A 13687-nucleotide genomic window follows, 5' to 3' on the forward strand; every position below is an offset into this window, starting at 1 on the left:
TCCCCAGCATCACAGATGCCAGTCTTCAGCCAATCCAATTCACTCTATGCGATGTCAAGAAACGGTTGAAGGCACTGGATGTTGCAAAGGCTGAGGGTCCTGATGACATTCCAGCATTAGTACTGAAGACTTGTACTCCAGAATTAGCCACGACCCTAGCCAAGCTGTTGTAGTGCAGCTACAACACTGGCATCTACCCGGCTATGTGGAAAAATGCCCAGGTATGTCCTGTGCACAAAAAACAGGACCAATCCAAACCAGACAATTGCTGTCCCATTAGTCTACTGTTGATAAGCAAAGCGATAGAAGGGGTCATGGACAGTGCTATCAAGCAGCACTTGCTCAGCAATAACTTGCTCACTGACGCTCAGTTTGGGTTCTGTCAGGGCCACTCAGCTCCTGACCTTATTACAGCCTTGGTTAAAACATGGACAAAAGAGCTGAACTCCAGAGTTGAGATGACTGCCCTTGACATTAAGGCAGCATTTGACCGAGTACGGCATCAAGGAACCCTAGCAAAGCTGGAGTCAGTGGTATCGGGGAAAACTCTCCACTGGTTGGAGGCATGCCTAGCCCAAAGGAAGATGGTTGTGGTTGTTGAAGGTCAATCATCTCAGTCCCAGGACATCACTGCAAGAGTGCCTCAGGGCGGTGTCCTAGGTCCAACCATCTTCAGCTGCTTCACCAGTGACCTTCCCTACATCGTAAGGTCAGAAGTGGGAATGTTTGCTGATTGCACAATTTGCGACTCATCAGATACTGAAGCAGCCAGTGTCCAGATGCAGCAAGACTTGGACAACATCTGGGCTTGGGCTGATAAGTGGTAAGTAACATTTGCACCACACAAGTGCCAGGCAATGACCATCTCAAAAAGAGAATCTAACCATCTCCCCCTGACATTCAATGGCATTACCATCGCTGAATCCCCCACTATCAACATTCTGTGGGTGACCATTGACCAGAAACTGAACTGGACCAACCACATAAATACTGTGGCTAAAAAAGCAGGTCAGAGGCTGGGAATTCTGCAGCGAATAACTCACCTCCTGTCTCCCCAATGCCTGTCCAGCATCTATAAGGCACAAGTCAGGAGTGTGATGGAATACTCTCCATTTGCTTGGATGGATGCAGCTCCAACAACACTCAAGAAGCTCAACATCATCCAAAACAAAGCAACTCACTTGATTGGCACCCCATCCACCACCTTCAAGATTCAGTTCCTCCACCACTGACACACAGTGGCAGCAGTGTGTACCATCTACAAGATGCAATGCAACAACGTACCAAGGATCTTCTGACAGCACTTTCCAAACTCACAACCTCTACCACCTTGAAGGACAAGGGCAGCAGATGCATGGGAACACCACCACCTGCAAGTTCCCCTCCAAGCCGCACAGCATCCTGACTTGGGACTATTTTGCTGTTTGTTCACTCACCATCAAAATCCCGGAGCTCTCACCCTAACAGCACTGATGTTGTACCTACACCCCAAGGACTGCAGTGACCGAAGAAGGCAGCTCACCATCACCACCTGGAGGGCAATTAGGGATGGGCAATAAATGCTGGCCTAATCAGTGTGCCCACATCCCATGAATGAATAAAAAAATTTCATGATTTTGAACTCATCAATTCTTCCCTTACCCTCAGCTCTAAGTGGAATCACCCCTGTTTCTCTAGTCTCTATACATAATGAAGTCTAGCATGCTTGTACTGTTTTAGTAACCTCCCCTACATCCTCCCTCTCGCCTTGACATCCTTCCTATAGTGCTGCCCAGATTTGGCCACAATACTCCAGCTGAGCTGTCACTGGTTTCTTATAAAAGTTTCGCAAAACTTCCTTGTATTTGTACCATGTGCCTCTATATTTATAAAGCCAAGAACCCTTTCTTCCCCCCCACCCCTCCCCCACGCTGCTTTCTCTACTTGCCCTGTCACTGTCTAAGACTTGTATATACTCATCCAGGACTCTCTCTCCCTGAATCCTCTTTTAAATTGTATAATTCAATATATATGGCCACTCATTCTTTCTACCGAAACTAGCGACCATGCTTGTCTACCCATTTCACCAGTTTTTCTGTGTCCTCCTGAAATCTGTTACTATTCTCCTCAATGTATTACTATATTTTGTGTCATCGACAAACTTGGAAATTATGCTTTTTATACCCAAGTCTAGGTCATTAAAATGTCAAAAAAAGAGCAATGGTCCTAACACCATTAATCTGAAAAACAACTGTTCACCACTTCTGTCCCTTAGCCAGTTTTGTTTCCATGTGGCCCTTTAATCCCATGGGCCAACATGTCTATTATGTGGTGTTGATCTAATGCCTTTTTGAACACAACCCTCATCAACCCTCTCCGTAATTTTGTCAAAAAAACTTGATTAAGTTAGTCGAACACAATTTGCCTTTCGCGCATACATGCTGATTTTCGACAATTAGCCTATCCTTTTCCAGAATAAAACCTAAAATGCTAGAAATACTCAGCAGATCAGGCAGCATCTGTGGAGGAGGCAACAGAATTAACATTTTGTCAGCACTGGAATAAAATAAGAGATATAACAGGTTTTAAGTAACTACAGAGCCAAGAAAAGTGGGAGGGAATGCAAGAGTAAAAAGGAAGTTCTTTGGGTGGAAGGCAGGAGAGATTAAATGACAAAAGGAGATGGTAATAAGACCAGTAAGGAAATAATAAGATTGGTCTGGAGGCAGTGTAAGTGGGCAAAGCAGAATCATCACCAACATGGCTGTCTAGAAAAAATGGCTTGGGTTAGGACCTGTAATTGTTGAACTTGATAATGAGTCTGGAAGGCTAAGTGCTTAATTGAAAATTGAGGTGGTGTTCCTTGATCTTCATTGGATCAGAGTAGTGTTAGGAGGATTTCCTTTTTGGGATTCTATTTTTTTAAAATACGAAAAGGATTTCAGTGGGCATTGAGACATCTGGAGATAGCTGAACTTTATGGATGTTTTGAAAGGAATTTCAACAAACATTGAACTGATGAACAAGGACTGGAAAGCTAGTTTTTCAAGGAAACTAGGGGTTTGAGCGAAGAGCTCTGAGACGGGAGAGAATTTATGACTTGGCATGTGATTTGTTTCTGGAAGGTTTTGATTTCATTTTTGAACTTTAAAAGCCAGTGGGTTTGGACAAAAGCAGGCAATTGGAATTTGATTTGGACCTGCCAGGTGATCAGAAGAAGAACCAGACAAGTGTTCTCTCTGTAAAGAAGCCATGCTCTTGAAAAGCAAAAGATTTTATGAAGCGGTACTGTTGCCTCTTGCATTTTTGAAGAAACCCTGAATTTGCAGAAACTTTGCATCGTTAGAAAGGACTTTTGCATCGAATGTGGAGAACTGACACCTGTTGCTACACCCCTGATGAAAGACCTAGGTGAAGCCATCTGCAGCTGAATTTCTTTGAATGCTACCCAACACAGACTGTTCATCAACCTCGCCTGGAAAGACTTCGAGTGGCATCCAAATATTTGACTTTGGGACATCTTGCCAAACCAAAGAGCCTCCTTCCAGATCATGGCAGTCTAAGTTTGTTTTTTTTTTCCTTTTATTCCGATGAAACAGCTGTAAACTAAAATTCTTTTTTTCCCGGTTTTTGGATTGATGTGCATGAGGGCTAGGGAAAAAATAAGGAGCTTTAATATCGCAATTCATATAAAGATTTACTTCATTATTGGTTAAGACTTGGTTTTGTAATAAACGGTTAATTTTGTTGTTGATTAAAGAAACATGGTTGGTGTGCTTTATTCTGGGGACAACTGGGGTTACAATTGAAATCAAGTGCTAAAAAAAGTAGAGATAATTGAAGTAATAGCCCAACATTTGAAATTGAAAGAGGAAAAAGAAGACGGTAATCAGAGGGTGATGCAGTTGAATTAGCTAAAATTCAGTTACAACTGAAAAAAACTTGAACAGGAAACAGACCAAGAACTAGCAATAAGAAAACTTGAACAGGAAAAAGAAGTAGAATTTTAAAAAACTTGAACGCAAACAAGAAATGCAGGAAATACTCAGCAGGTCTGGCAGCATCTGTGGAGAGAGAAGCAGAGTTAACGTTTCCGGTCAGTGACCCTTCATCAGAACTGGCCTGAAACGTTAATTCTGCTTCTCTCTCCACAGATACTGCCAGACCTGCTGAGCCTTTCCAGCATTTCTTATTTGTGTTCCAGATTTCCAGCATCTGCAGCATTTCGCTTTTATTTAAAAATAAACTTGAAGCTGAAAAAGAATTGACTATAAAAAATCATGAATTTGAAAAAGAGGACAGGGAAAAAGAGAGCATTTCAGAGAGAAAGTAAAAAAAGCAAGGGGATTCAAATTAAGAGAGATGGAACGAAGACAAAAGGGTGGTCTTGACTCCAGGGAAAATTCTGGTCTGGAAGAATCTGAATCCAGCCCAATACCCAGTGAAAAGCTGTTTAAACTCCTACTCTATGACTAAGCTCTTCCTAAATTTGAGAGAAGGGATGTAGAGGCATCTTTCATTTCTTTTGAAAAGATAGCCAAACAAATGAAATGGCCAAAAGAAAGTTGGACACTGCTTCTGCAAAGCATTTTGATCGGCAGAGCTCATGAGGTTTATGGCATGCTTTCTGAAGCGGCTTCTGTAGATTGAGATGACAAAAAAGGCTATTCTCGCTGCGTATGAGTTGGCCCCTGAAGCTTACCGATGGAAGTTTCAGAAGCTCCGGAGATTGACTTGGCAAACTTGTATAGAATTTGAGAGGGTAAAGCAAACTAATTTTGATTGTTGGATATGGGCACTAAAGATGGAAGCCACATATGAGAACCTTTGAGAACTGATTATCCTGGAAGAATTTAAAAATTCACTCCATCTAGTAGTGAGAACAAAGAAGTTTCAAGGGCCAGACAAGCCAGGTGGAAATTGCTGATGATTTTTGAGCTTGTGAATAAGCCCAAACTCTTTGTCCGTCACCCTCTCAAACCTGAGAAGGGTAGAAGATTGGAGAGTGAAAGGAAGACAAGTAGCCGGGGACAGGAAGGGACAACTGGGAACACCCCAGGATCCCTTGCTCAGGCCAGAAAGGAAGGTGCTGAGGGTGGAAGTGAGATCCACAAGCCAAAGTGTTATCATTGTCACAAGGTGGAACATCTTCATTCAGAATGCTGGAAATTGCAAGGCAAACCCAGGGGACTTGTTGGGGTACACAAAGTTAATGCAGAGAAAGGGCTCTAACTGAGAGTACAGCAGATCAGGCTAGCTTTGGCAACTGTAAAACCAAACACAAAAACCAAAGTGAGTGTAGGGATTGAGAGTAAGATACCTGAAAGTTATAGGAACATCTTGTCGAAAGGAAAAGTAACTCCTTATCCCTCAAGTGAGGCAGGTAAACCTGTAGTTATACTTGTGGATACAGGAGCAACCCAAACTCTTTTGCTGGGCAAAGGCATAACATTTCCACCAGAGAGCGCACTGAATGCTAAAGTTTTAGTGAATGGTATTGGTGGGGAGTATGTACCCATACCTTTGTATCGAATGCACTTAGAGTGTGACCTAATGACTGGGACGGTAACTGTAGGAGTTGTCCATAGTTTGCAGGTAGATGGAATTGACCTACTCCTAGGAAATGATATGGCCATAACAAAAGTATTAGTTTCTCCTGTAGTCACAGAGAAACCCAAGTGAAGTTAAAGAGACAGAACAATTACAGGAGAAAGTTCCAGGAATATTTCATTTGTGTGTAGTACTCAAGCAATGGCTAAACAAGTTCCATTGTCAGAGGTAAAATTGGCACCACAGATGGCTGAATATCTGAAACTTTTTCCTTGGGGATTTAGATAATCCAAATGAGATTTTTAACAAATCTTCTCTAATCACAGCTCAACAAGCTGATCCAGAGTTAAATAAAGTGGCACAAATAGCTCTGACGGAAGCGGAGACAAAAGGAGTTCTAGAAGGCTATGACGTTAAAACTAGGATTCTGATGAGAAAATGGAGACCGCCTCTCAGACCTGCAGATGAAGAATGAATGGCTGTTCAACAAGTAGTGGTACCCACTAAGTATAGCAGGACATATGGGGATCCGGAAGACCAAATCATGTATAAGAAAATGTTGTTATTGGCCAAGTGTTAGCAAGGACATGGTGCTGTTATGTAAAACATACCATATGTGCCAGATTGTGGTAAAACTGCAACCCGCCATAAAACCAGCACCTCTAATTGCCATACCCGTTGTTGGAGAACCATTTAGTAGGGTGTTGATTGACTGTGTAGGACCCTTGCTGAAAACAAAAGCAGGACTCCAATATGTACTCACCATCATGGATATGGCTACTCGACTCCCAGAGGCCATTCCCTTGAGGACAATTACTGCTAAGGTAGTAGTAGAGAAGTTAACCGAATTCTTCACTAGATATGGATTACCGATTGAAGTTCAATCAGATCAAGGTTCCAGTTTTATGTCTAAGATATTTCAAGCAGTTATGAGTAATTTGGGTATAACACAGTTCAAGTCTTCAGCATACCACCACCCACAGACACAGGGAGCTTTAGAAAGGTACCATCAAACTCTCAAAACAATGATTAGGGCATACTATCATGAATATCCCCATGTTTGGGACAAAGGACTAGACTTTCTTTTATTTGCCACTAGAGATTCACCGAATGAGTCTACTGGTTTTAGTCCTTTTCAATTCGTTTACAGACATGAGATAGGAGGTCCTCTTAAAACTAATCAAAGATTTTTAGAACAGAAGGATGAATCTTCTGTACGTATCTGTGTTCCGGGAACAGCCCACGAAAGCTTGCAATGTGGCTCAGGAACACCTTAAAGCATCCCAAACCACTGAAAAAATGGGTGGAGCAAGCATGCAAAGACCCAAACATTTCAGCCAGGGGATGAAGTATTAGTATTATTACCTTTACAGGGTGAACCATTAAAAGCACGGTGCTGGGAGGGGAAGACTTGTTTGGTGGTGGAGGATGATCTGTTGAATGTGGAGGCTGGTTGGGTGGAAGGTGAGGACAAGGGGAACCCAATTGTGGTTCTGGGAGGGAGGGAAAGAGATGAGAGCAGCGTGTTGAAAACAGAATGGACACAATCGAGGGCCCAGTCAACCGTAGTGGTTCAGGGGAGCACAGTCGTGGGGAACATCCTCAGTTGAAGAAAAAGAAAAATTTGGAAGCATTGATATGGAAGGCGGCATTGTCAGATGTGACTCAGATGGATAAACTAGGAGACCAGAGTCGAGGAAACTGGGTGGGAGGAAGAGGAGTCGAGTGAGTTTATAGCAAATGCTGGTCGATAGCCAGAAATGGAGACAGAGAAGTCAAAGAAAGGAATGGAAAGGAAGAGTTGGATGTGGACCATGGGAAGGTGAAGGAGGGGTGGAAATTGGAAGCAAAGGTGATTTGCAGTTTGGGACAAAAGCAGGAAATGGTACCGACACAGTTATTAATGTACCAGAGAAAGAGGTGAAGGAAGGGACCCAAGTAGGGTGGGAGCAAAGTATATTCCACATATCCCATGAAAGGGCAGACATAGTTAAGTAGCATGCAAACAGGTTCCCATAGCAAAACCTTTTTTGGGAGGAACTGAGAGTTCAATGTGAAAACAAGTTCAGCCAGACAAAGGGTGAATGGGGATTGTTTGGGCCTCCGTTCAAGGAAGAAATGAAGTGCCCTTGGATCGTCCAGGTGGGAGACATTGGTGTGGTTGCCCCACTACTGATGTGAGGCTGACTGGTCTATAATTACCGCTTTTTATCCTTCTCCCATTTTTAAAAAATAGTGAATGATTATTTCCACTAGTTTATATCACTTGCAACTGGGAACTAGGCCAGTGCACCGGACATGGCAGGTATCCCATCCCAGGTTCAGAAGACCTATGGATCAGAGTTTGCTGCTCCAGTGCAGCCATGACACTGGCATCTATCTACCTGTTAATGTGGAGGGTCATTGAGAAAAGCAAGGTAACTCTAACATGGCTATGTACAACCTATCCTGTCTGTCTCCTCCCATCAGCAAGTTGGGCAGCATCTGTGGAGTGAGAAACAGAGTTAATGTTTCAGATTGATGACCTTTCATCAGAATGTGAAATCTTAATCCTGTTTTTCTTTCCATAAATCTTGCCCGATTTGCTGAGTGTTCCCAGCATTTTCTATCCAATTTCCAGCATCTGCAGCGTTTTGTTTTTGAATCAGCAAAGTGATGGTAGGGGCGAGTAATAGATCATCAGGCAACACCTGCACAACACTGAGCTAAGTTCACCAGTGCGAAATTCAAGTTGACTTTGTGGGCCTCTTCAAAAATGTGACCCAATGCAAGATCACGTGGGGTCTTACTAAAATTGTGTAGGGCTTTGGTGAGACCACACCTGGAATACTGTGTGCAGTTTTGGTATCCACATTAAAGAAAGGATATACCTGCACTGGAGGCAGTGTAGTGAAGATTTGCTAGATTGGTCCCTGGGATGAGGGGGTTGTCCTATGATGAGAAGCTGAGTAAATTGGGCCTCTATTCTCTGGAGTTTAGAAGAATGAGAGGTGATCTAATTGAGACATATAAGATTCTGAAAGGTCAAGGAATCTAGAACACAGGGACACAGTCTCAGGATAAAGGGGTCAATCATTCAGAACTGAGATGAGGAGAAATTACTTCACTCAAAGGGTTGTGAATCTTCGAAATGCTCTGCCCCAGAGGGTTGTGGATGTTCCATCAGTGAATACATTTAAGACTGGGATAGATGGATAGATTTTTGGTCTCGCAGGGAATCAAGGGATATTGGGAGTGGGCAGGAAAGTGGAATTGAAGCCCAAGATCAGCCATGATCGTGTTGAATGGCGGAGCAGGCTCGATGGGCCATATGGTCTACTTCTACTCTGATTTCTTGTGTTCTTGTAGATGCTGTAGCTGTTTCTGAGGCTGAATTTAATAAATCCATTGTATTGACTATTCTACATAATTTGATCTGCAAGTTTGGTTTTGTGAGATGCATGTCGTTGAACGAGAACAGGTGAGAGTGACGTCATTGCAAGTGTCATCACTAGTAGAGCTGTAGATTTTTAGCAAGCGCTGTGGATGACATCATTGAGTGGCCTGGCTCATGCGCAGGATGTCCTCCCGGGTCAGCCGGAAAAATCCACACTCATTAGTCACGCTGTCGAGGTAATCTGTCTGGGTAAGAGTTACGTTGATGAATGGCATTGTGTGTGGGTAACGGATTGTTGACAGGTTTATTGGTGGGGGTGGGTCACCTGTGGGTCAAAGTGAATACTGACAGTGTCATGACTTCTGGATGTTATCGTGTCCAACAAAGTTACTTGCCTCACTTGGCAGGCTTTCCGAGAAATCAACTCACTGCCATTCGCGGTCATGTCTGGAATGGGAGGAGAGGACAACCGTCGTGCAAGTGTAAACAAGGGTGGGGGGTGGGGGTGGGGAAGAGAATGTGTTCCAGATCCAAAAGGCTGGGGGAAGAACATGATCCATCTCCTCAATTGAATTACCAGCTTCATCTTGCTGCCCCTTCGCTCTTCTCCCCTCCGCCCCCCCATTAACGAACATCACAGAAACACATTATTTGGTCATTTCATTGCTGTTGGTGGGATCTTATGCGCAAATTTGTTGCGTTTCCTACATTATAAAAGTGACTGCACTTCAAAAGTACTTAATTGGCTGTAAAGCACTTTAGGACATTGTGAGATTATCCAAGGTACTATACAAATGCAAGTCCGTTCAGTCTTTGTTATTCTCATCTGGAATATTAGGTATGGAAACCTTTTTGTTCCTAAGCCAAATTTTTCAATGGCCTGTGCATGCTGGGTATGTTGTCAACAATATAACGGCATTAGGATATGTAACTTTTGCTTTTCACTGGAATAGCTGCTTTGTCTAGCACATTCCTGCAGCAAGTTCGAAATTGCTTAAAAACTGCTATGTATGGGAATCTATAATATTTAGAGAGTAGTTTTAATGGAGCTATAAATGAATAAAGTGGCATGAATTGAAGCTGGCTGTAAAAAAAAAAAAAGCCCTCCCTTGCTTCAGTGCCTTTTCTCACATTCCATCTTTGTCCAACAACATTTGATTCCTCAAAGGTGAACAACCAGATGGTACTGCTTATGTTTTCATTAGAAATGTTGATAGCATGAGCTGAGAAAATTGCATGCAATTTGATAATTACCAAATTTTCTCAGAACAAAAGGATTGTTGATATGGGAAATGGAAATATTTAGTAATGCAGCATTCAGTGGTTGAAGAGCAAGATTTGTTAGTCCAGCGGGAGCTTTTAATGTGCATCCAATGGCACTGCATTGTACCCGGGAATACTTGCTAACACTACTCAAAGCCAACTGTGATGTTATGAAAGGTTAAACCAGGAATATGACTTAAAGATCTCTGTGGAGTTCATTTAGCAGCAGGTTGAAAAAATGATTCCACTCAACTACTTTGCGTAAGCACAACTCAAAAAAGATAAAGGTGGACAAAACTACGGCCCGCGGACCACATCCAGCCTGTGGGAGCTTTAGATCCAGCCCATGTCCGTGTATATATTTGATATAGTGTCTGTGTAAATGTCAGTGTTCCTCAAGTTTTATTGTGCTGCACTTCCATTGAATAATAAATTCAGAAATACAGTAGACCTTTGGAGTCACTTGAGAGACATGTCCACAATTCTTAAATGTCAGTATTTACACAACACCAAAATGATTTGGTACCAAATTTTAGTATGATGAAGGTATAACAAACTCACTGTGGCATGCAGCCCATGATGAACTCACTGACTATATATACAGTATTATCTGGGTGCAGGACATGGCCAAAGCCTCGAATGGAGATTGGTTGTTTTGGCAATTAGTCAGATTGTCCAATCGAGAACTTATGGGTCTTTCAATTGAGATTGGAATATTGAAATCCAGATATTCTGTAACATTCAGGGATGTTTAAATTACTGAGTTGTTTGAGTACTATCCAAAGGTTTTTTTTTTAAGAAAATACTTGCGTGTTAGTCTGCAATTTGAACTAAATGCAAGATTGTTCAGGATTCCCTGGTAAATCCAGGATATAATCTAGAATATTATGTTTCGTATGTGAGTGAATTAAGCCTTTGTTTGATTTAATATGATCTCTTAATTTTCACAACAGCAATGGACCAACAAAGACTGACTCAAAGTGCTCCTGTCAAGACATCTCCATCCATGGGTCCTCATAGTCCTCAAGGGGGGGCAATATCAGGCTCCAACACACAGCAACAGATGAGGCTCCAGCAACTCCAGTTTGAGAAAGAGCGACTTCGACTGAAACATCAAGAGCTCCTACGACAGGTGAGTCCCTGATTCAACAATGGAGTAAACTGTAAAAATGTTACTGTAGTCTTAAGACTTTAACAAACCAAACTGATATCACATTTACAAAGGAGATTGGCTTCACCAGCAATTGTTTTTGAAATAGGAACAGGAGCAGGCCATTTATCCCTTCAAGTCTGTTCCACCATTCAATGAGATCAATGTGACCTAACTCCATATACCTGCCTTTGCCTCATATTCCTTAATACCCTTGGTTAACAGAAAACTCCAATTTAAAATTAACAGTTGACCCAGCAATGACTGCTGTTTGCAGAAGAGTGCTTTCCAAACTTCTACCATCCTTTGCGTTTAAAAGTGTTTCCTAACTTCACTACTTAAAGGCTTGGCTCTAATGTTTAGGCTATGTCCCCTAATCCAAGATTCCCCAGCCAGTGGAACTAGTTTCTTTCTCTACAGTATCTGTTCCCCTTAATATCTTGAAAACTTTGGTCAAATCGCACTTAATCTTCTAAATTCTGGGGAATACAACAATATTTTGTGTAGTCTTTCCTCATAGTTTGACCCTTGGGGTCCAGGTATCATTCTAATAAACCTATGCTATACTCCTTCCAAGTCGAGTATCTCCTTCCTAAGATCTAGTGCCCACAACTGAACACAGTACTCCAGTTCTTATGAAGGCTCTTCGACCTGAAACATTAACTCTGTTTCTCTCTCCACAGATGCTGCTGGAGCTGCTGAGTATTTCCAGCATTTTCTGTTTTTATTAAAGTACGCCAAGTGTGATCTAACCAGGGCTTTGTATAGCTACGGCATGATTTCTAGATTCTTATATTCTAGTCCTTTAGATAAAAAGACCAGCATTCCATTAGCATTTTGATTATTTTTCTGGACTTGTCCATGACATTTTAATCTATGTACATGAGCCCCTAAGTCTGTTTGGACCTCCACTGCTTCTAGCTTTCTACAAAGTACTCTGATCTAACCTTTTTAGGCCCAAAGTAAATGACTTCACTTGCCTAAATTGGGCAAAGCTGTGGAAAATGGATTTTATTCACTTAATCTATCATATCTTTGTTATTTTATGCTTTCATCTCCACTGCTTACAATGGTGCCTATTTGTCACAGGCAAACTTGGATATGTGGCTCTCTATCCCATCATCAAAATCATTAATAAATATACTGAGTAGTTGAGACCACGACACTACTAGTCACATCCTACCAATTAGAGTACACGTTACATTATCCCTACTCTGTCTCCTGCTGCTCAGCCAATCTGTAATTTGCACTCAATTTCATGCGACTTTTGCTAACAATCTCTTAAGTGGGATTTTATCAAATGCTTTCTGGAAGTCATAGAAATAACATCCATAAGCATTCCCCTGTCCTCCACTTACGTCACCTGTCAAAAAATCTGGTTCATTTCAGGTATGCCTTGCCCTTTACAAATCCATGATGCTTCTCTCTGATCAGCTGAAATTCTTTTAGGATGATCAGTCTATCCTTTATTATACTCTCTCTAGTAATTTCCCGATGCTAGATGTTAGGCTAACTGGTCTATAATTCCTTGGTTTCTTTCTCACCCTACTCTACTATTTTCCAACCTTTGCCATTAAGAGAACTTTGAAAGATCCTAGCTGCGGCATCTGCAATATTCTCAGCTACTTTCTTTGAAACCCTGGGTTGGAAACCATCTGGTCCGAGGGATTTGTCACGATTTAGTGCCATTATTTTCTTCCTGTTATTTTGTTCATATTAATTTTGGTGAGTCCCCATTGTGCTCCATGAATAGTTTCCTTGGGATATCCAGCATGTCATCCTCTCCCTCTATCATAAACAGTGGCACAAAGTAATTATTCAGCATGTCTGACATTTCCCTATTTTCATTTATATCACCAGTATCTGTTTTTGAGGGATCACAGTAACCACCCACTTTTTTTCCTAATATAATTATAAAATGTTTTTGTGTTGAGCATGATGTCCCTTGCAAGTTTCTTTTCATACTCCCTTTTTGTAGCTCTTGCCATCTGTTTTGTTACCCTTTTCTGTTCTTTGGATCTATGCTTTCTTTTGCATTATTGTATGCTTTTATTTTTATGTTGTCCCTTGCCTCTTTAGTCACCCATGGTTGCTTTTTTTGGACAAGTACAGCTCTTGCTCCTTAGGGGTATAAAGTAGCTCTCTATCTCATTCCTTTTTGAACTGATTTTTTGATGTTTTAAGAATTAACAAATTTGCCCAATTTACTGTGGATATTCTTTCTCATCCAGTTGAAGTCAGCCAGCCCACATAGGGATGGCACATTCTCTTTACTGGATTTTAATTTTTTAAATTCTTTCAGGGGATGTGGGCATTGCTGGTGAGGCAAGCATTTGTTGCCATTCCTAATTGCCCTTGACAACTGAGTG

At 41.8% G+C, this 13687-nt stretch overlaps 1 protein-coding gene across 2 annotated transcripts in view; it reads left to right on the top strand.

Moving 5' to 3' along the window:
• Positions 1-13687, top strand: part of yap1 (Yes1 associated transcriptional regulator) — a 194719-nt gene that overhangs the window by 148252 nt on the left and 32780 nt on the right. For both annotated transcript variants that reach the window (XM_068034074.1, XM_068034073.1), the window contains one exon: positions 11122-11300. In XM_068034074.1, the coding sequence (XP_067890175.1) occupies positions 11122-11300 (179 nt within the window). The remainder of the gene's footprint in view (positions 1-11121; positions 11301-13687) is intronic.

This window comes from Heterodontus francisci, chromosome 6, assembly GCF_036365525.1.
Source record: "Heterodontus francisci isolate sHetFra1 chromosome 6, sHetFra1.hap1, whole genome shotgun sequence".
Taxonomy (NCBI): Eukaryota; Metazoa; Chordata; class Chondrichthyes; order Heterodontiformes; family Heterodontidae; genus Heterodontus; species Heterodontus francisci.